Source organism: Carassius gibelio, chromosome A18 (genome assembly GCF_023724105.1).
Source record: "Carassius gibelio isolate Cgi1373 ecotype wild population from Czech Republic chromosome A18, carGib1.2-hapl.c, whole genome shotgun sequence".
Classification (NCBI taxonomy): domain Eukaryota; kingdom Metazoa; phylum Chordata; class Actinopteri; order Cypriniformes; family Cyprinidae; genus Carassius; species Carassius gibelio.
Window position 1 is genome coordinate 14599547 of NC_068388.1, and position 24332 is coordinate 14623878.

Genomic DNA, 24332 nt, shown 5'->3' on the forward strand with positions numbered 1-24332 from the left:
AAGAGTGCCCAAGATCATCCTGGCCGAGAAATTTGACAGTTTTTAAATTTTTAGTTCTTACTTGATGTTCTTTGTGGACGTTATTTGTTCTGTCCTGTCCAATCCATTTTTTTCTTTGAGAATTAAATTATAAAACACCACCGTGACTCTGGTGATGATTTGAAATGCAAACATGAAACATCTCAATCACTTTTTAATTCATATTTTAATCACATCAGGCAGTGCTTTATGGAAAATGCTTTATCATTCCTCAATAAATAAAAACCTATAGCCTAAACTTAAGATTTAGTAAAACAGACATTCAAGTTGCAGATGACAAAAATCGAACAGAAAACATTTAAAATAGGTCCACAGTGTTTGTTTGAATCGACCCTTAATGTCACTCTTTTTTCATTAATGCTCCCGCTCTAATACACTGAATGGACACGAGCAATAATAAAGCAGACTGTGAACATTTTGCATTGAGACAGGACTTTTGTCTGAAATAAAGAGTGATATAATACCCTTTGTCTCCTACTCAAAGGATTGTTCATTACATAAGGCACAGTGATGCATTGTGGGTATTATACCAGCACCGAAATCACATCCCTTAACAGAGGAGGTACTGTACATTCTTGCTGTTCAAGTTCAATACAGTGGTTCACAGTGTATATTTTCCATCAGTGTGAATATTAAGGCAACAGTTTTGTACGAATTGAAATGAACCTCGCTCTTTGTGACAAAAAAGGTAAGACAGTCCGTCTGTCTCGTATAAAGATGAGTGGTAGTGAGATTGATGATGTAGCAGTCCACCTTTAAGTGCTTGTGGAGATGTGAAGTCCATTGATCTGGTCCTCACTGGCAGTTGACGCTGGTGCATAGAGAGTTCTTACCGTACGGATCCATAGACAGGGTCTGAAAGAGCCCTGTGGGAGCCGACCATCTGTAATTCCTTAAATAAAATCCCTTCCGGGTAGAATTTCATCACATTTAATGAACGTCATGAACAATCTGTTGAAGACAATAGAACAAGACAGTTGGCGAGAGAGATGAGGACATGTTCTTCAGTCTTTTCTGTCCCGTGTATTTAACAGTTCCACCCCACACAAACAAACGGCCACATGCACAGACCAGTTCAGTCTGGTTCCTTTCGTTTATCTTTGTTCAGCTTCAGTTCATCCATTTTCTCCTGTAGGAGAGAACTAGGGGCAGATGAACCTCGCACCCTTGCTGGTAGCGTAGCGCTCTGGGATGATAAGGCAGGTAGGCAACGTTAGTTTCAAAACGTGTATGCTACCCGGTCTTGCTCACCAAATTAGCTTTCTATGCAATGTATTTTTTTCTGGAAATATCCACCATACTCGCTGTGAAGAAAGTAGAGGATGTAGTTTAACAAAAAAAAAGTGCTTCACGGAAATACCTTTTCAAGGGGTGGATGTTTTTTCTGGGAAGGAAGACGATCTTTCTGTTTGGCCACCGGTGTCCAGTCTACTGGGTCCGTCTGGGTGGACCTGTCGGATAGTGTGGCCGCCTCTGCGTCGCTGTCTGATGAAGTCTGGCCCTTGGAGTGTTCAGATCCGTTTCCATTAGGAAAGACAAATGCTTCCTCTTCAGAACCTGATTGAAAGGCGGGAAACCATGTTAAGAGCCAATAAATCAACTGCTATCCTAACAATTAATTAAGGACTTGTATGTGACATTCTGCACTCTCCAATTAAACAGTTTCTAGAACTGCAACACCTCCGATTCCATTTACAACCGAAAGCATGTAGCAAGTAATAGTTAATATCTATGACATAATGCAAGTAAAGCCTATTAGCTTTTTTAGTCTTGAAGGGTAACTGAAGCAGCAACAGACTTCCCTATTGTACATCTAAGTGAAGAAAAAACAAGGAGGACAGGAGTTGGTTCTATTCATTGGTTGTTGATTGGATGGAGGGAGATGTGAATGAGAGAATGAAATTGAATTTAAGCATTCAATAAATGGTATAGTTTAGAGTCAAACAGTCATTATCAGAAAATAAACCTCTTTGGGAACAGCACAAGGCCCCTCTTTGCTATGATCACTCTGTTGGGGGTTATTTTGCCTTAATTTTTATCAAGACTGATATATGAAAACTCACTCCAGCTGTTGCCCTTAGTGTGGAGGCCTGATATGGGTCCCGGGGTGCAGGGACAAGAGCTACTGGTCACCTGGAACCTCTTAATACACTCCATTCCCACCACATCCTTACAGTGCTTATGACAGTTTACTCCGCAGTCTGCAGAGAGGGAGAGAGAGAGAGAGAGCGAGAGAGAGAGGGAGGCAGCAGGGTTACACTGGTGCTGAGGTGACAGTATATAGGAACTGGTTGGTCTGTAATCTATGTTCTAACCTTTGCAGTGGTAGCCCTGCTTTATGACTCCCCATAACTAATGGAAAATAGAGGGAACACGTTAGAAAATTCAGACAAGATCAAAACTGAAGTCCCTCGGTCCACAGTGTAAACACTCACAAATCCTCCGCAGGTGTCGCAGAATGTGGGCCTTTTGTACGTGGTTTCATGGAAGTTGTGGAGGTTGTGGAGGTTGTAGCCGAGCTTAGCACACACTGACATCCCACGCATGAAATATGAAGTGATTTCCTCTCTACTGATCTCTCCTTCCCTGAAAAATAAAGAGCAAAGCAGGATGAGAACTGATTTGATTCATTTAATGAATTTAACATGCAGTAAGTCAATCAGGCATAGAAAAAAAATTAATCAAATGAACACATCTTTAAATCTTTAAACAAATGAACACTGTGGGTGTATACATTTCAAGGTAAGAGGTGTTTACTTTTTTATATACGTATATATATATATATATATATATATATATATATATATATATATATATATATATATATATATATATTATTCTACAATTTTTAATAAAGAATATAATGACATTTTGCATGGGGTTAGAAAGCCCAAGTTAACTTTGCATTGCCATAAAAAGGCTTGAATTTCAAAGGTCTGCATGGGGTCCGCTGTGATGCTCTATTTCCTGTTTTATGTTTTTCTCTGTCACATGACATCAGAATGGCTTCCTGCATGTTGGTTTCACAACACTCACTAGCTTTGATTTCGCAAATAAAACTTGCAACTACGTTTAAAAAATTAATTAAACCAAAGAAAACAAAGGCAAGAAAACAAACAGATAAATAAATAAATACCAACTTACTTAAATACTTATTTTCATACTTTCATACATTGTTTTCCTTAATATGAAAGATGACTTCAGAAACTGAAAATATGTTCATCACAGAAAAAGATTATGGGGCTTGGCGTCTCTGTTTCTTTTCTTCTTTTTAATAATGTTACAAAAGTTTTTTTTTCTTTCTATTCATCAAAGAATCCGACATAAAAATGTAGCATGTTTTTTTTTTTCCATAAAAATCTTAACTGTTGATGATTATGAAGAATGTTTCTAAATTCAGCACATTAGAATGATTTCTGAAGGATCATGTGACACTGAAGACTGGAGTAATGGCTTCTGAAATTTTCACATATGCATCACAGGAACAGATACAATTTTAATAATAATCAAATTAAAAACAGTCCTTTTAAATCCTAATAATACTGATCAAATAAATGCTTTTTGATCAAATAAATCCAGCCTGGGTGAGAATTAGAGACTCATTTTCAAAACATCCAAAAATCCTACCAACCCCAAACTTCTAAACTAAAGTTTAAATATTCATTTCAACCTTGTGTGTTCTCGAAAAAGTCGCGTCTATCAGAGATTAAAAGGCCTCATCTTACCTGTCGCTCTCGTGTGTGCAGAAAGAGAAAGGGAAATTTGCGGCGATCTTCTCAAAGTCCTCCAGAGAAATGTAGCCGTCCATGTTCAAATCATAATTCTTCATGATAGACTGTAGGGGGCAACACAATCATTGTGTTCTTTAATGTAACACACCGACATCTTAAATGATGAGCTTGTGCGATTTGGGCTTGAAGGGCCCTCACGCTATTAAGGAAGTGAGAGTGGACAGCCAGGAACCGGCTGTCGCAGTGTCAAACTAAGGAACTGGCCCTAAAAGTGGGAATAAACACATTTCTCACTTACATCCACCATCTGTTTAACGTGTTTGGAGATGGTGGCGGGATCCAGACGCGGAGTCACTCCCGATCCCCACTCTGCTACCACCGGGGGCTTTACCGGAGCTACGGGCTACAGAAGAGAGTGGTTAGAGACATGGCAGCTTTGTTTTGACACTCAACACCAGCCCGCGTAAGATCAGCAACCGAGAAAGGTTACTGTGAAAACACTATACAAATGATGCCGGTTTGTTTGTAAAACGCGAATGCTGTCACGGGCAGAGGCTTTATAGGAAAGAATCAGAAAAGCCTGTACGTTTCAAACCCCCACACAGAAGGCGACAAAGATAACGATCGTGTGTCTTTCTGCAATGGGTGTCTTTTTTGTGGTTTTCTTTGAAGTGTGCTTGCACAAAGAGGAGTGCGCTGAGCCGCTGAGCGCGGGATACTCCCTGTCTATAAACAGGTCACATACAAGGTCAGACTAAATGGAAATGCTGGCCAAGTCATGAAGAGCAGCCCGTTGCATATGTAAAGTAAGTCAACGTTTGTATATGCAGTCTTAAGATGTTAGAGAGAACTATATTTTCGTACATTCTGCAGAAAAATCAAAGTGCTGCTTGGTGCACCCTTACAGAAATAAACAATGGTATTATTGCAAATAATAATAATAATATAATACATGGTTACTGTAATTAAACCAAGGATTTGCCACACTAACCAAAGTTTAACCATGGTATTTGCAGTAAAACTATGGTTATACTTGGTAGTCAATGCGTCACCCAAAAAAAGGGGTGCCACTTGAGGTTACCAGGGTGTTGCCAAGTGGGTGCTAACATGAATTTAAGGGCGTTTCTTTCGTGGTTTCTATAGTGTTTCTAGTTTCTTGCAGCTCCATGTAAAAAGAGCACACCTCCAGTTCTCTATGATATGATGGTCTATATATGGTGTTCGTCTGTGGGATTTTTTGCCTCTTACTGTTCGTAAAACTCACAGAATGATTATCGCAGCCAAAACTGACTGAATTTGGAGTCTCTTTCTCGAAAATTGTGATTTTCTGACGTGTTATTACTTAGTTATTACTTGGAATATAAGGAACTACTATTTCAGTCTTTCTATTTCAATATGTCATATTTATTTCAATGTGTTATTCGTCATTTCTTTGAACTTAAATGTGAAATTTACTAGCAATTGAAAAATGATAGTGGAAATTGTTACCAAAGTAAATCCTGCCCCATTTTTTCTAGGCATGTGTTAATGGCTTTTTTTATATTTTTTGAATGTATATTGTATATAAATAATATATATATATATATATATATATATATATATATATATATATATGTTAATTTTTTTTTTTTTTTTTTTTTTTTTTTTACAGGGCATAGGGGTTTGATTGAATCCTGAACCCTAAGCATGACCTATAGCAAGGCCATATATGCACACAATATACAGTGCAATGTTTATTTTGAGGGCCTCACCTGAATTTTGGGGTTCTTGGGCTCCTTGGCGTAGGACAGTTCATATATCTCGTCCTCTGTGTAACACAAGTCTAGCGAGAGCTGTGGGCAAGGCGGGGCAGAACGGTTACACATGAGAGGACGCCCACTGTTTGCAATCCACATCTCTCAGAAACACACACAAACAGCCGAACATAACCACAACCAGGTGAGGGCTGATTTTAAAAATACACCTTTGGACTTATAAATAGATGCAGGCTCTCTCTGGAAATGAAATAAAGGCATGTTGACATGCTTCTAAATAGGCACAATTATTCCGTGTACTGATGGGGCCTAGTCAGGTATTCAGAACCCACAACATTGGGGCACAACAAACATTTCCGAGAAGAGAGGCTTTCCAGTAACCCTTTCCTCTCATAACAAATCCCTCTCAAGCCAGCGTTTTCCCTCTGTCTCACCGTTAGCAGGTGCAGCAGGTCTTTGTTGGCCTCAAACGGTGGGGTGCAGTCATGGATGGCCAACAAGTCGCTAATGTTGCTGTATAAATGCTGCAGTTTCCCCAGGTTGATCTTATCGTCCTCAAGGTAGTCCGGCAGTGCCTCGTTGAGGGAGATCAGGTCTTTGAGATGAACACCCAAGATGGGCACTTTGAATCCAGTGCATTCGTTGTACAAGCGCCTGTAGTTTGAGTAGTTGCTGTAGGACGACAGGAGCTCGGTGAGCTCACTGAGAGTCTGTGGGAAAACAACATCAACAGAGAACTTAGATCTCATTCTGTTATTTTAATCAGAGCACTTTTTAACATTAGCTAATGCACTATTTAACATAAAATGTCAATAAATAATACATATTTATGAATCATGTTATGCTAATTTCAACATAAACTATAATACTATTTTGAACTGATGAATATTACCACAATGTACAGTATTGTTCAAACATTTGCTTTTCAAAAGATATCTTGTGCTGCATTTATTTGATAAAAAATACAGTAAAAATTTCAATTTTGAGAAACATTAGTACAAATTTGATTAGTAAAAACCATGTTTGTTTGTTTTTTTGAATGAACATAAAGTTAAAAAAGGCATTAATTTTAAATAGAAATCTCTTGTAATATTATAAATGTCTTTACTGTCACTTTTGATTAATGCATCCTTGCTAAATAAATGCATTAATTTTCTTTTATTTTTAAATCTTACTTTTGAAACATAAATTAACAAGGAACAAGTAAATTTAACATTAAATTAACATTAACGGGAATAAATGCAATACAAATAACTGTAAGTTTATGATAATAAATTAACTAATATTAACAAATTTAAATTAATTAAATTATTAGCATTTTATATATATATATATATATATATATATATATATATATATATATATATATATATATATATATATATATATATATATATATATATATATATATTAGCATTTATTATGTGCCTTTTCCATTTTTCACTTTTAATCAAGCTCCGCTTTGTAGTTTTTCTCTGCCAAATGCCATTCCTTTTATTTCTTTACTTGTATAAAGTGATTTATAGCACCCTACTTGCAGGAAAAGTTCAACATGAAGCAACTTGGGCTGTACCTTGCTTAAGGGCAAACAACAAGACTGTCATTTCAATTTTCCATCCAAAATAAGACGCCAACTAAAACATTTGCATAAGGAGCTTGAATCCTTACATATGAACAGCCCCACAAAGATTCTCCAATATTTTTTATTTTGTTTATTTTTTATTTTTTTGCACTGGGGAAAAATCAAGATTTCTGCCGATTTGTCTCGACTAGACATAACAACTGCAAAATCGAAACTAATATCGAACACTGGAAAAACTGAAAATGATTCACTTCTGGTTGCTTTTCTTTGGCGAATGTAAACTAAGTCGTGTAAAATAGTAGCTTGTGGAAAAATATGAGATATTTTTGAAATTATTATAAATGTATTGTATATGACTTTTTGTGACCTCTAAGCTAATATTGGGATGCAGGTGTTTCTAACTAATCAAAGAATCATTTAAAAACCAATACACATCAATAGCTGAACAATCAGGGGCTTACGATCATGCCATTGGCTAAGCCCTTATAAAATAGTTGCGTGTCAGCAAAAAGGATGTGGGTAGCAGTTGTGGGGGTCAGACTGACCTTTGTGACATCAGAGGACAGCAGGCTGGCTGTATCTTTGAGACGTGAGATGGAGCTGTGACACAGACCTCCTATCACCGCCATCAGAGTATTGAAGTTCTGTAGGGCTCTCAGCTTCTGCTCAAAGGTACAGATGGGAAAAAGGCAGTGAATCGTACCCTTACATTCTCTCTATGAATGCATGGCAACTCTGAGCTGCTTACATCCTCTTTCCCGTAAACACACCCGGAAGCTACAGTTATGCAACAGTTCTCCCAAACGATTTCCCAATACAGGAAGATTACTCTCGATGGCACACATCAGATTTCCACACTACCACATTATCTGACGCATTTGCTTATTTCCTAGGTGTTTTCTTTGTTGGTACATTTATGTTTGTGGGGTTAAAAGCAGGGCATCACACAAAGCACACATGACGTAATTGTTTCCTCTGAGCATTAAATGTCCCGGCATCCTTAAAGACGTCGATCGTCAGCCCGTTTGATGAATTTCCATCACTTTGAATGTTGTAAGAAAAAAATTAAAAAACGTCATGCCTTCAGTGTCATGCCATAAAATGTTTTAAATGAGTCAGACACCTCACGGACAGATATCAAAGGCAACCTCAAAAAAACGCAACCACATATTTTGTCATGCTAGGGCCTCTCCCTACAGTACATTTTAGGTCAGTGTCTTGATAGAGTGTTATGGCAGTCTTGTTTCAGAGCATTACTGAAACCTACACGAACTGTACGTTTTCAGATCCACAACATAATGGAAAAGTGACTGCTCATTTTTTTAGTGACTTTGAGGAAGTAAATGGACTGCATTTTATATAGCGCTTTCAACAGACCACATGGTCATCCAAAGCGCTTCACAAGTTGCCTCACATTCACCCATTCACACACTCATTCATACAAAGACTGGGGAATTTATACAATTCAATTCAATTTATACAGTTCAATTCATTTTTAGCCACAGGCATTTCAAAATGTTCTTTAGTAAAGAATTAATAGCCATGAACCAAACTAACCAACTCTGGAATTGACTACAAATGTTAATGAGAAGCGAAATGTTGGAATTTTTTTTTTTTTTTTTTTTTTTATGAATTAGGAATTCGATGAAGCACTGCCAATGATGTAATCAAAACAGTGAATTACCCACTGTGATAAGGTTGATTATATATTAACTATATTAACTTTTGATTAGGTCATTTATTTTAAGAGCAGAAAAGATGTAGTTTGTCTCAAAATGTCAATAAATACTGAAAAATACTGTAGAAACAATTACCACTCAGAAACTGCTAGTAAATTTCACAAATAACTGCCATGGTAGAAAGTAGAAATATTATTTTCTTGTAAAATGTACTCCAACTTTATTTGTTTTATCTACAACCTGCTAAAATAAATAAATTGAATACAAATTGAGGATTTATTATTGGTTTTAGCTGTTGGCTGGTTTTAAAAGGGTTTTGACCACTTCTTTAGCTGATCTTAGTTGGTCAGTCTGGGAGGAAAGCTATAAAACCAGTTTGCTCTCTCTCTCTCTCTGTGTGTGTGTGTGTGTGTGTGTGTGTGTGTGTGTGTGTATATATATATATATATATATATATATATATATATATATATATATATATATATATATATACACAAGTATGTATGTTTTTTTTTCTTCTGATATACCATATTTTTCGGACTATAAGTCGCACCTGAATATAAGTCGCATCAGTCCCAAAAATACATCATGATGAGGAAAAAAACATATATAAGTCGCACTGCATTGTAAGTCGCATTTATTTAGAACCAAGCACCAAGAGAAAACATTACCGTCTACAGCCGCGAGAGGGCGCTCTATGTCTTCAGTGTAGACTACAGGAGCACTGAGCAGCATAGAGCGCCCTCTCACTGCTGGAGACAGTAATGTTTTCTATTGGTTCATTTCTCTTGGTTCATTTCTCTCGGTTCATGTCAAATTAATTTTGATAAATAAGTCGCACCTGACTATAAGTCGCAGTACCAGCCAAACTATGAAAAAAAGTGCGACTTATAGTCCGGAAAATATGGTATGTGGTTTTGGGAGGATTATGTGTAGAGTGTAGTTCTTCATTGAGAAATTGTCTGTTTTTTTGTTTGTTTGTTTGTTTTTTACAGACATTTACCCACCACTGAGCTCATGGTAGGTGTCTTGAAACGTTTATATTGCATTGCTAGAAATGAATTTTTCAGGAGAAACTGAATGCACTTTGGTGATTTGTATTTCCTGAACCCTACCGATGCACTGGGTTGAATGTGTGTGCGTTTTAATTACCTGTGCTACATGAATGAACTTGGTGAAGACCTCTGCTCGCTGCTGTGAGGTGTGTTTGTTGAGGATCATGAGCTGGACCCACTGGGAGACTCCGTTGCAGAGCATGACAGAGCGCTCAAGCGCCGGATTATCCCTCACTGAGCCATGCACCACGTAACTGCGGTAGTCCAGAAACTAACATGACACACACAACAACAGGCACGACTGAATCTGAAATCAAGATGTGCTAAGCACTCACGAATGTGGTCAGCAAGGCATAATCATCCTCTGATATGAACTGACACGTCCAGGTATGAGTACAACGGGTGTGATCATGGTTGCTTTATTAGTCAGCTTCAGCGGTATGAGGCTGTGCTGTCACTACAGCGCTATACTGAGGTTAGACCATCAGATAAACTCAGTTTGCTCTAGCAACATCTGGTCAGAGAATGTGTGTGTAAATGTCATGAGCCTTCGGGGTGCATGACTTACTGAGACGTTGCAGAAGTTTTTGAACTCCAAGTAGCTGAGGTGTTCAGCCATCTCATCTGGTTCCATGTGGTCAAACAGCAGTGACACTTTCCTTTTCTTCACAGAGGGGGAGGGAGTCTGGGAAACATTCACTGGAGGATTACTGGTTTCAGACATAGTGATGGACAAACAGAAACCAAACAGATCATCACAAATCAGACGGGTGAAGACAAGAGTACAGCAAGAAACAAAGACTGTTCAGACTCAGAGGCTTGTCACATAGCGCACAAAACCATTTGTACTTTATTAATATGATCAATTATTTGGAAATTGTTTTATTTTTATATCATAATATCAATCAATAATTATATATTAATATAATATACACTATATAATATTTCTTTTGTAACACAATCACTATTACTATAAATTATATTATAATGATTGATTTTTCTAGAATGTCTAAATGTAATGTGTGTGTAACGCACATATTACATAAAGAAAAACATTATAGAAATGTATTTTTTATTATAATTATCTATTATATATATTACATATAAATTAGATATTACATTTGGTCAATAATCTGTCATTTTCTGCAGAATTAAATAATTCTCTATTATAGAATTGTAGTTTATATTACAGACTATTGTGATCATATTCCATTATAGTCAATATTTTAAAATGTTTTAGTTTTTTTCAGAATTGTAGAAAAGTTGTTCTTATACACAACTTATACACACACACACACACACACACACACACACACACACATATATATATATAGGGTGAATACTGGTAAAGTGGGACAATGGGTAATGGGAATAATTTATATCTTTACATGGATATTTTTTTTTTTTTTTTTTTTTTTAACTAAAAATCAACTCTGAGCTCATCAGTAGCCAGTATGTGATAAAAAAAAAAAAAATTCCTGTGGCTATGACATCACTTCCGGGGTGTGGCACATCATATTTAACAACCTTGCAGTGAACTGTGATGGTAAGTAAAATGACATAGCATTCTGGGGTAAATAATGTTAAGGTTATAAAAATAAATCAACTCATGGATCATTTGTAATTGTTACATATTTTGTTATAGGATGTAATGGTGAATCAGAATTTTTAAAACTCACATTCATATTAATCTTCTTGGGTTTTTTTTATGCGATTTTGACACTGTCCCAGTTTGCCAATAGCATATTGTTAAATTGGGACAGGGTATTACTGACAAACTGGTAGAGCCATTCAAGTCATTCTAATGGAGGAATTGAGTTACCTTTTTATATGTCCCTCATACATTTAGTTAGTTAGCTAGATATTAGACATAAGATATAAGACTGACTTAAACTACGCCAGTTCTCATGCATTCAACGCAATTAACACGCAATTAACACTTTTCAAAAAACAAACAAAGCCTACCAAAAAAAACAAAAACAAGAAAGATGGGGGGTACAAGCTCAGATGGCCAGGACATTTGCAATATTTGTAAAGCCAAATTTGGTGATGCAAATCATCCAAAGAAGACAGAGGACTGGATCATGTGCATTGTTTGCGAGGACTGGTTCCATGAGACGTGTGGCGAGGAGAATGGCCTCATTGAAGACGGGGAGGCGTTCACTTGCACTGGCTGTATTGACGTGTAGATTAACCTACCATACAGAAATTAAATTAAGCCTGTGTGCAATCAGTTAATTCCTACAAGAAGAGATGTTAATGAAGGTTTTTTTTTTTTGTATGAAATAAATTTAACCCAATATAAGATTTTATGGGCAGGCGAGGGAGGGGGTGGGTTGAATTTGCTGTACCTGCACCCCTTCTTAAAAAAAGTGATTTTTATATTATTGTTGTTGTCGTTTATATTGTTATTGTGTATTTAATTTATAAGGCCTACACTTGAATAACAACCAGTTTGTCCCAGTTTGTCCCAGTTTTCCAATAAAGGTGTCCCAGTTTGACAGTAGCGCCTTGGAAAATGTGGTTTGGGGTCATTGTGTGTTTGAGGAAGAGTCATCCATCCTGTGTTTAATGTTTCTTTCTTTTTTATTGTCTATAGTATATTAGAGCTCCTAAGCTATTCAGAATAGCATCATATGACATTTGGATCATAATAAAAAAGTATGCCGAATATAAATTATCAGAAAGTGTCCCACTTTACCAGTATTCACCCTATATATATATATATATATATATATATATATATATATATATATATATATATATATATATGTATATATATATATATAAAAAATGAGAAGCCTAAATAGAGTCAAGTGTATCTAAAATGATGGAAAGCTTTTTTTGCTGTGCCAATAAAGCAATTTGTATCTCAAATGGGAAACACTCACATGTATGGTGTATTGAAGAGCTGATAGTGTGAATCGCTTCCCTTAACCCTCACCAGATCCCAGAGATCTCCCATCACTTCTTCTAACACAGTGTCCACCTCAAACATTATCCGGAACTGATTTATCCACTGCCTGAGACAGACACAGAAGGAGGATAAACATCAATCCTTTCATTCATTTTGGGGTCTTTAGGTGCACGTGTGAATGTTGTGGAACCACCAACCTGATGAAGTGGCAGATTTGTGGTCGCCTCTGTCCACTTTTCTCTGCAGGACAATCCTTATATGTTATCGCAAGTCAAGGAGGAACCACACAACAGCGAGACTACAAACTCTTACACAGAGCAAATAATCCACCCTCAATAAAGAGGCTAAAGTCAGACAGAGCAGCTCTTGTTTTTTTGTCAGTGGCATTAAGGCTGCACGTTGCTGTGGCTGAACCCAGAACTACTCTTTGAATGATGGACTGCATAAATCAGTCTTCTTCAATTAAGATTAAGGTCGAGGGAGAATAAAAGCAGTGGTGCATGAGGGAGGATATAGAGAAAGCAGCTTTTGGGCGAAGATGTGTGAGGGCACTACCCAGTTATGCATCATCAGGGTCATATGAACAAGCTGCGTCCCTCTGATCAGCTTCCCATCTGAGTCTATAAAACAAAATGTTTAGATTTAGGTACAAGGTGGTTTATGCAACATTTATATGCAGTTACTAAAGTGTTACACATGTTGGTTTGCTATGCAGTTTCTACTGTGTTTCTGGGGGATTTCTAGTCAAATGAACCCAGCTCCAAGACTATGTCTCTCCTCACCATGCCGTGTGATTTTAGGAAACATTCATCCTTAACAGTGGGATGAGTTTAATATTATTTTAATTTTATGGCTTATATTAAAAATCAATATTCTTTTTATTTCGGCTTGCTCCCTTTCTTGTCAGGGGGTTATAAATCAATAACATTTTATCTAAACCACTTGTTTTAGTCAGAATTTGGGCATCACAACATGTACGGTGTGAAAATGGATGTCCCTTTAGAGATTTGCTAAAGATTCATATTTAACTTTAAAGTGAGAACTAGAATGACAGGGAAATGGTCATTTAATTGTAGAAATGAGTGAAATTAACATGAGATATAGCCAGTATTGACAGATGGTGATGAATCAAAAACTCCAATATTATCTAATAACCAAAATTGTACAAATATATTGTGTATCTATAGTCCAAATACTTAAGGTAACAAGGAGCAAAGTACATTTCAAATAAACAAGGCAGAAGGGGATGATGAAAAAATGAGAGAGAGAGGGGGTGAGACATCAAAAGATAGAGAAAGTGAGAGAGAGGGGAGGCCTGCGAAACTGAGGAGCACAATCAGGCTTTGTCTCATTAGCATAAAGGGACAAACACATTCCCAGGCCTTGAATCCCAGTAAACCAAAAGATTTCCCTCTGTTTCTCTCTCCCTCTCTCTTTGACAAGAGCTGCTGTCCGTCAGCAGACTTACATAATCCAGCTGGCACATGGAGACTGAGAATGATGGGCACATGAGGCCAGAGACAGGGCTGAGAACCCCAGGAAAGTGGAAATAGATGACTTTATGCTGTGACAAGTGATGTAAGCTGTGCTTCCTTTAACTACCCAGAAGGCAACACTTGGTCATGTTTTCAAGCAGCCTGACAGATGTAAATGATTGTTATGTAGGGTGGGGCTTATTGATAGACAGATAAAGATGAGATGAACTGACCAAAGCATTGGAGGCAGCGGAGGATGAGTTCATCCAGGCTGGCAGTGCGAAAAGAAGAGTTAACCGGAGGACTTTGAAGAGCCCGGCTGATCTCCCGTGGACTGGGGCATGTCATCCTCCTCTGCACTGGTCTTCTGCTCTTTATCACACACCCTCCCTCCTGACGGGACTTCCTGCTGCTGAAGACACATGGAAAAGAATGGAGTTTCAGGGCTTGATGCTTAATGAAATACTCAACCAAGTCCCAACAAAGTACAGGTGTATTCAAACAACCATCATGTGATCAACAGTACAACTGGGGCATGGATGCCAGCATTTATTCAAACTGGCTCTCACAAACAAACAAACAAAGAATCCATAGCAACTGAGAGTTTGCGTAGTTTAAGCCGCACGTCATCAGACCACAGGAGTTTCGCAGTAACTGCTTATCTTTACCAAGCTAAGCAGCATTGTGATCTTTTTTTTATTTTTTATATTTAATATTATGAAATATTTTGTTGATGTTGAGGACATCTTCTCTGGTTCTTAAAATGGCAGTTCACCAGAAAATAACATTCTGTCATCATTTAATCAACCTCACGTTGTCAAAAATCTGTATGAGCTTCCTATTTCTGTTCAAGGCCAAAGAAGATATTTTGAATAATGTTGGTAACCAAACAGTTGCTGGTAGCCAGTGACTTCCAATGTATTTTCTTTCTTTGCTCCATACCAAGGAAGTCAGTGGCTACCGTCACCTGTTTGGTTACACACATTCTTCAAAGTATCCTCTTTTCAGTCAGAAGTATCATCTTTTCAACAGAAGAAAGAAACTTTTTTGGGGTGAACTATCCCTTTATTGTTACATTGAAAACCATAGCAGTGATAGAAGGGCTTTGATCTTTATTGTGTGTCATAGGTCATATACTAGCTGGTCATGAGAAATGTGCTATATGTTCTGTTTTGGTAAAACCTACCCCCAAGTATTACCACACACAGAGAGATACTAGAGATACTATCACCTACCTTGTCTGTTTATGCGAATGTCCAATTACTTTTCTCACAGATCTGACATAAGGATTCACATGGCATAAAAATGGTCATAGTCTAACACTGTAGGAGAGATATGAGTAATGAGTCATATCATAGAGACTTGATGAGTCATGGGCCATTTTGACTTGGGCGAATAAGCAATCATGTCGATAAACTCTAGCCATCAAGAACCATCGGGAACTCCTTACCAACCATTTTGAAATGCCCTAACAAGCAGCTTAAACATCCCAAAACCTTAGTAATCTGCCAAAACACACCAGCGACTATTTAGATATGCCCTAGTATCCACACAGAATGCCTTAGAAACCAAATATAAAGCAATTCTATCATAGCAATTGGCCAGAACACACTATTTAGAAACCCTAGTTGTTGTAGTGTGGTCTACTCCCCAAGATTACTGTTATAAACAAAAACCATGTCCAAAAAGTAAAGGGGGAGGTGTTGCTTCAATTTATAGCAATGTTTGCAGTATATCTCAGAGGGCGGGCTTCAAGTATTACTCATTTGAAGTAATGATGCTTCATATAACATTATTCAGAGAAACAAGTGTTAATGATAACCCCCCTGTGATGTTTGTACTGGCTACTGTATACAGGCCACCAGGGCACCATACAGACTTTATTAAAGAATTTGTTAGTGCTGGCTGCAGATAAAGTTTTAATAGTTAGTGATTTTAATATCCATGTTTATAATAAAAAAGATGCACTGGGATCAGCATTGACATTCTGAACTCTATTGGGGTTAGACAACACGTCTCAGGACCTACTCATTGTTTAAATCATACTCTAGATTTAATCCTTTCACATGGAATTGATATTGATGGTGTTGAAATTATGCAGCCATATAATGATATCTCAGATCATTATTTAGTTTTGGGCAAACATATAGCTAGAACTGTAAATTCTACTTCTCCAGTTGTACTTCAAGTATGGTAGAACCACTTCTACCACAAAACACTACAAAAGTAATCTTACTAATGTATCCCAATTCCTTAGCATGTCCAAAACCTCATAACAACTTGTTGATGTAACAGAAATGGTCTGTCTCTTTTCTATAATTTTAAATACAATTTCTCCTTCACACTTAAGGAAGATTAAAGAAAACAGTCTGACACCATGGTATAATGAGCACACTTGCACCCTAAAGAGAGCAGCCCCCAAAATGGAGTGCAGCAGGAGAAAAACAAAACTAGAGGTATTTTGTATTGGTTGGTGGGAAAGTAAGCTATCCTAAAGAAAAGCATAAAAAATAGCTAGATCTGATTACTTTTAAACTCTTTTAGAAGAAAACAAACAAAATCCCAGGTATTTATTCAATACAGTGGCTATATTAACGAGAAATAGAGCATCAAGAAGTGTTGACATTTCCCAACAGCACAGCAGTTTATGTTTATTTTACTTAACTTCTAAGATCGATACTATTGAGATAAAATTGTAACCATGCAGCTGTCATCTACAGTGCACTACAGATTCCCTGAGGAACAGTTCCACTCATTCTCTACTATAGGAGAGGAAGAATTGTATAAACTTGTTAAATCATCTAAACCAACAAAATGTATGTTAGACCCTATTCCATCTAAGCTCCTAAAAGAGGTGCTTCCAGAACTCATAGATCCTCTTCTGAATATTATTATATTTCTGAATATAATTATTTCATCATGTTCATTTATATATTGCCCCAAAACCTTCAAACTGGTTGTTATTAAGCCTCTCATTGTATCAGTGAGGATTTCCAGTCAGGATTTAAACTGTATCATAAGTACTGAGACTGCTCTCCTTAGAATTACAAATTACCTGCTCTTATCATCTGATTGTGGTTGTGTCTCTCTATTATTGCTATTGGATATAAGGTGCTGCGTTCGACACATTGACCACAACATTCTTTTGTATTGACCTGAAAACTTTTTTGGCATTAATGGAAGTGCATTAGCATGGTTTATATCGTACTTATATGACCGCCATCAATTTGTAGCAGTGAATGAAGAGGTATCATATCGATCACAAGTACAGCATGGAGTACCTCAAGGCTCAGTACTAGGGTACTTTCACTGTTATGCTAATGACAGCTCTATATTTCTTTGCGGCCCAGCGAAACATACAATTAAAAACGGAATGCATAATCGATTTTAAAAAACTGTATGACGAGTAAAAAGCTAAATTCTGAAAAAACATAGGTGTTTATTATAGGACCTAAAACCTTTGCATGTAATAACCTAGAAAACTGTCTAAGACTTTATGCCCGCTCTGTTAATTCTTCGTCATCAGTTAGGAACCTAGTTGTGCTATTTGATATCAATCTTTCCTTAGAAAGCCACATTTCTAGCATTTGTAAAACTTCATTTTTCCATCTCAAAAATATATATTAATTACGACCTATGCTCTCATTGTCGAAATGCAGAAATATTAATCCATGCATTTATGACCTCAAAGTTAGATTATCGTAATGCTTTATTGGATGGTTGTTCTGCATGCTAAATAAACAAACTCCAGCTAGTCCAAAATTCAGCAGCTATAGTTCTTACTAATACCAGGAAGTATGACCATATTAGCCCGGTTCTGTCAACACCACTATTAAACACTGTATAGATTTTAAAATCTGGCTTATTACTTATAAAGCCCTGAATGGTTTAGCACCTCAGTATTTGAACGCGCTCTCGTTACATTATAGTCCTCCACGTTCGCTGCATTCTCAAAACTCTGGCAATCTGATAATACATAGAATATCAAAATAAATTGTGGGCTGCAGACCCTTTTCCTGTTTAGTGCCTAAACTCTTGAATAACTTACATGACATTCTTTGGGAGGCAGACACACTCTTGCAGTTTAAATCTAGATTAAAGACCTATCTCTTTAACCTGGCTTACACAAAACCCACTAATATATTTCTAATATCCAAATCTGTTAAAGGATTTTTAGGCTGCATTAATTAAGTAAACCAGAACCCAGAACACTTCCCATAACACCGATGTACTAGCTACATCGTTAGAAGAATGGCATCTACGCTAATATTAGTCTGTTTTTCTCTTATTCCGAGGTCCCCGTAGCCACCAGATCCAGTCTGTATCCAGATCAGAGGGTCACTGCAATCACCCGAACCCAATATGTATCCAGACCAGATGGTGGATCAGCACCTAGAGAGGACCTCTACAGCCTCTTTTCTCCATTCTGTCACCGATGGAGTTTTGGTTCCTTGCTGTTATTGCCTCTGGCTTGCTTAGTTGGGGACACTTCATTTAAAGCTACATCATTGACTTGATTGCAAATGATTGCACAGATACTATTTATACTGAACTGAGATGATGACATCACTGAATTCAATGATGAACTGCCTTTAACTGTCATTTTGCATCATAGACACATGTTTTCCTAATTAATCCTGCTCAGTTGCTTTGACACAATCTGTTCTGTTTAAAGCGCTGTATAAATAAAGGTGACTTGACTTGACTTAAAAATACTGTAGCAATGACCCAGAAGACCTTAGCAACTTAGAAATTCATTAGAAACCATCCAGAAATGCCCTAACCACCACACACCTTAACCACTTTAGCAACTATTCATAAAACCCTTTGTAGCCACTTTAAAACATTCTAATAAACTACATGAACACTCCAGCAACTGCTTAGAAACACCTTTGCAACCACTTAAAATTGCCCTAACAACCTGCCAGAACACTCTAGCAATGGCGCTGTGCTAAAGCCTCAGAAGTCCTTAGTGTCAGAATAGCAAAACCCAACGTAGCAGCTTTGCTGTGAGATGTACACAAGTATGCACCACTATAAAAATCTAGTGGCCTTAATGGCCCAGGTACATTTACTTTAGAGATTAAATGAAATATCATTCATATCTGCTTCCTTTTTAACATCCCCTAAAGCATTTGACATTATGCCTGAGAGCGATGGGTTCCCTTTGAAGTCTGCAGTACAGCACAGGCCTGTGTACTGTACGTGACTGTTCGCACCGTGCAAGCCTTACCGGTAGATCAAGTATTTTGATGTTTATATGCAAGGTCGTGTGTTGATATCTGCCGCCCTTTACAGTAGGTGTCACTATTCAGGCCGTCAATGTCACAGGAAGCGAGACAGTTAGAAAGTGTAGATAAGCATCTCTGTCTCACTGCTTTGCTCTCTCTTTTGTCAGCCACACAAAGAGAACAACAACATTGTACATCATGGTAACATTCTATAAAACTCACAGCTGCTGTGTAATTTAGTAGTATGAAGCGTATGTCTCAAATTTAAAGGTGTGTTTTTCTGAGTCGGAGGTCGAATTGAGTTTTTGACAGCATCAGCAAGAATCACTGTAGTCTGTGACTGCAGTGACACGAACAGGAAGCTGCCCATGACTGCAGAGAAGTAGCGATGACTTCTTAGAATGTCCAAACCCCTCCCAACCGCTTCTCTCTCCCTTCCTCCTGCATCAGTGTCCAGTTCAGCACACTCGTTTTCAATTCTCTCTGCGCACAGACACACAGACGTTTAGCTTCTCACCTCATTAAGCAAACCAAGTCAAACCACTATGATCAGGGCCAAACAAATACACTCTCCAGGCAAGAGCATAAACACTTCAGTTGAAGTTTGTAGACCAGGAAGACGTTACATGTCATAAAATACACCTCAAATTTCGTTTTGCTTCTGTTCATTCTATTTCTGACAGGCTGAATATTAGACAGGACTTCAATATGCAAAATTTCCCAACATATTTTCACCTCTCTCTCTCTCTCGTTTATTTGCATTAACCTGCTCTACATCTGATCACAACACACAATACACACTCTGCAGCCTTCTCACGCCTGAGAAATACACACATGCACATGCATACAGACTTAGACACACACAGACACAGTAAACAAATTAGGGAAAATACACTTGGTTAATGTAAATTAATTTGTAAACAAGTCTATGCAAATTTTATGCAGAATAGAATCAGCTAGGTGATTTTGATATTTGGGTCACGATACAGTAATGATAATATAAAGATAATGGGATTCTGAATGTTTATTGTAGAACGCTGAAAAAAACTACTCTTGTTTGTCTGACCTGTTTTAAAAAAAAAAAAAAAAAAAAAAGATTTTCTTTCTCTTAATTTGTGGTTTATATTTCCTAGTTGTGACTTTTGACTGGAATATAAGATATGACTGGCAGGAATACAAGATTTTTGCCCTGGATATACAGTATGGAAAAGTCCATGATAGTTGCGAAAAACAGTGCCAGACTGCTGATTTGAGTTGACAGCTTTCATAGACATTCGCATCGTGTATTATGGGCACAGGCTCTGAATTTGTAGCTTCAGGCTATGATTCCATTCAGTCAAGGATATAAAACATTTTTTATATATTTCAAGCCTATTGTAGAAAACATGTTTTCATTTGCCTCTACACTCCTAGCAAAAAGGCAAGTGTTTCTGTGTGAGTGTAACGTTTGATACCATGAGTGTGTGATGTAGCTGTCCCTCTCTAACTATTTACAGTCAACAAGTGAATGATTCCTAATATTTTTAAATCTTGAATATCAGTCTTTAAAATTCTATTTCGTCTTAATATTGACTATTTTTACACAATTGCGTAACTGTTTTCATTTTTACATAGTGACTGAGGTTACTTTCAACCCAAGCAGCTTTCTGTTGGTCAGCATGACCAATTTGAACATGAGCGGAATCTGCACGGGAAACTTTTTCGTTATTCAAATTACTGGATTTTGCCCGAGAAATTTCACAGCACAAATATGAACACACCTAAAAGCAGAAACGGGCTTCTGTATAGTTTGGATTTTGGTTGAAAATAAATACTTAAACATCTGTTAATCTAATGCTACTGTTTATTTAACCTTCACACAGACTTGCTTCTTTTTACAATAAATATTGATGTGAAAAGTGCTGAAATAATTTTTTTTTGATGTATCAGCCCCTATAGAACTAGTGTACTGGTTTTAGCACAGTAAACTTTGTTTGGAGCAAGACTTTTCTCAGCAGAAGTGTGGTTTGTTTGTATTCACACATGACATCCTGGCATTGAGTATCATAATCCACTGAAACGTTTGCAATCATAAAGTGTATGAGTGTTTCGGCCATGTATGGCACCTACTCGCTCACTTTCTCTTCCTCTCCTCCTGCACCCTTTGCTCTATTCATGTCATTCAGAAAACAACTTCTCCTTTCTCTTTGGAAATCCCCCCCAACATCCCCTACCCCTTCCCTGCCACAGTAGCCAGTGTTTTACTCCCAGTTCCTGGCTACATCTCCAGCTCCATTACCCTACCCCCAACCCTCTCCCTCCTGCCTCCTGCTTTCTCCTCATCTCCCGTTTTTTCTTATTTCTCTCTGTGCTTAACAACAACCCACCCACCCATACACACACACACACACACACACACAGAGTCAGGGAACATGCAAATTCCTCCTTTTCTCTCGTTAATTGATTAATTGATGCCAGAGCCCTTTGAAGGCCTTGCTTGTCCCCACCATCTCTCTGTCTCTTAGTATATATTAAATAGTATATATTAAATAAACTTATAATGTATATATTTTTTTAAATGTATCATTTACAATGAATGTGTATGTGTGTGTGTGTGTGTGTGTGTGTGTGTGTGTGTGTGTGTGTGTTTGTATATGTCTATATAAGCTATCATAATCATACTACTTTCATACTTCCATGTAGTTTTAGTTTTATGTGTATATATTTAATATACTTTTAATATTCAAAATGAAATGACATTTTAAATATTTAATGTGAAATATGTTAAATATCAAATGTGTCATGCTTGCAAAAACTTGTTGCAATGAGACCTATGTTGATAACATCGCTGTAGTCGCTGCTAAGTTTGTCATTTCCAAGCAATCAGATAAGACCTCAAAAAGCTCCCCCCCAAAAGCTCCTTGTCAGAACTATCGATTCTACCATCCTCATGTAGGCTCATGTCATTTGTCTAGTTATACCAGTAATTATACGCAGGCGGAGTTTATGTGTATATTGACATTCTCAAATCATATATGCAGTATTTTCACATATGGTATATTAAAATCTGACTCCATATGTAGCGTTGGTTAACTTCCTGATTAGGTTTTACATGAACTGACACTAGCAGTGTCTTCACAACACCAACCACTATGTTGCTACTAATGCCTCTTATTTACTGTAAACACAACAAGTGAACATACCTCTATCCACAACAGGTCACTGGAGAATAACTAGGTCAAAAGCAATTCATCTCCCTAGTGTGAAATCCCCTCTTAAAGATCAGAGACAAAAACTGCTGCTACTTCACAGCGTACACATGTGAATCTACACACTCTTGCAAATGCAAAAACCTAGTCTGAGCTCCAAAGGGAGAATCTGAATGATGAATGTGCAGTTTGAACCGTTTGGAGAGTCACTAGCCTGCCTCTCTCGCAGAGAACTGAAACCTAAACACAAAGTTCTAAAGAACATGAGGAGAAACCACAGCTTTGTCAGATAACCACAGCGATCACTTTGCAGTGCGCTGCAAAATGAGGCACAGGCAGACTTATCAAGCCTCAAATGCACATTAAACCCATTGACACGAAGGACTAAAGTAGATTTTTGCACTGAGGCGGCATCAAATCATTTCTAAAGAGCATGGAGACCTGTCAGAGCACAGTCAGAATTAAAAAGACAGTCAGAAGTGTGTACCTTTTTGACTCCTTGCGATTCATGATGCCGAATCTTGTCTACCGGTGTCCTGTTGGTGTCCTCCGGGCGGCTTAAACCCTTAGTTGTCCCATCGGGTATCTTGCAGTCTCTCTCCTCCAGCCAGAGGTACTAGCTGACCTCTAACAGGCTGGGATGAACAGTGGCTGTTCAGTCACGGCTGTCACAACTTTAAACCTGAAAACCAGCTGCTGTGGCTAAGAGCTTTCTCTCTCTCTCTTTCACTCACTCGCTCACTCACTCACTCTCACATACCCCCTCTTTTCTTTCTCTCTGAATATTACCAGAGAATGTGAACCACAGGGCACAGAGTTAACCAAAACAATAAATAAAAGATCCCCTATTCAAAGTGCTTTAAAAATACAAAAAAGTAGAACCGAAGGCTCAAATACAAGCAAGTCCCTATTTGGAACACTGGCACTGGCTCTGACAGATAGGGGAACTGTCATCTGTGTGCATGTGTGACAGAGGAAGGCGAAAAAGTGGGCGAGAGCGAAGAGAGGGAGGGATTGAGCTCTTTTGAAAGAGTGTAAAAGTAATACACATTAAAAATCAATGGAAGGCTGATTGAATACTGTCATACAGAATGAGAAATCAGTCCCAAAAGACCAGCGTTTGTTCTCAATAGCTTCCTACATGCATGTTTTTACACATATTTCAGCTTTTGTTTTAGTCTGTAGCAGTTCCTTGCCTTTAGGCTGCAGGTAAATGAGCGAGCCTTCGATGTGTTTTCTAACATATTTCCGCCTTCAACGCACCCTAAATAATAGCTGCGTGTCTGTACCTGCTCTATGTTCATTTGTTAGACTTGGATCCATTTGTAGTCGTCTTTATCCCTTCTCTCTCTCTCTTTAACAGTAAGGTAGTGTCTCCAGGGTTGAATCCCTCCACATGCAGCTGTAACAGGACACTGAAAGGATGCCTTGTTGAGGACGGAGGAGATGATAGGAAAGACTGCTGCATGTGTGTTCGTGCATGTGTCTGCATGCAAACTCTGTGGGAACCTGTGCCCGTGTGTGTGTGTGTGTTTTCACACAGAGGTGGGATTCTCATACAAACCAGCCAAGGGGGGCTTCTGTCAGTTGAAGCATGAGTGTGAATCAATCAACTGCCATCTTTCAGAATGACACCTAGAATATCAATTCTGTGAAATGTGGGCTGCCGGTTTTGTATTAA

The 24332-nt window shown here is 37.7% G+C and overlaps 1 protein-coding gene across 4 annotated transcripts; it reads right to left on the reverse strand.

The window, feature by feature from the left end:
* Positions 1-186: 186 nt before the first annotated feature.
* Positions 187-23609, reverse strand: LOC127934026 (RAS guanyl-releasing protein 1). Of its 4 annotated transcripts, none has more exons than XM_052531193.1 (17): positions 23139-23609; positions 14466-14641; positions 13268-13377; positions 12955-13013; positions 12732-12863; positions 10409-10550; positions 9938-10111; positions 7652-7768; positions 5959-6234; positions 5522-5602; positions 4069-4173; positions 3765-3874; positions 2475-2625; positions 2355-2391; positions 2103-2240; positions 1400-1596; positions 187-1225 (listed from the first exon to the last, which is right to left on the reverse strand). In XM_052531193.1, the coding sequence occupies exons 1-17, from the start codon at positions 23159-23161 to the stop codon at positions 1115-1117; spliced, it is 2139 nt and encodes a 712-aa protein (XP_052387153.1). In that variant the 5' UTR covers positions 23162-23609; the 3' UTR covers positions 187-1114. The 4 variants fall into 4 exon arrangements, with proteins under 4 accessions (XP_052387153.1, XP_052387155.1, XP_052387152.1 ...); XM_052531195.1 differs by having other exon boundaries at positions 187-990; positions 14466-14644; XM_052531192.1 differs by having other exon boundaries at positions 14466-14644.
* Positions 23610-24332: the final 723 nt, after the last annotated feature.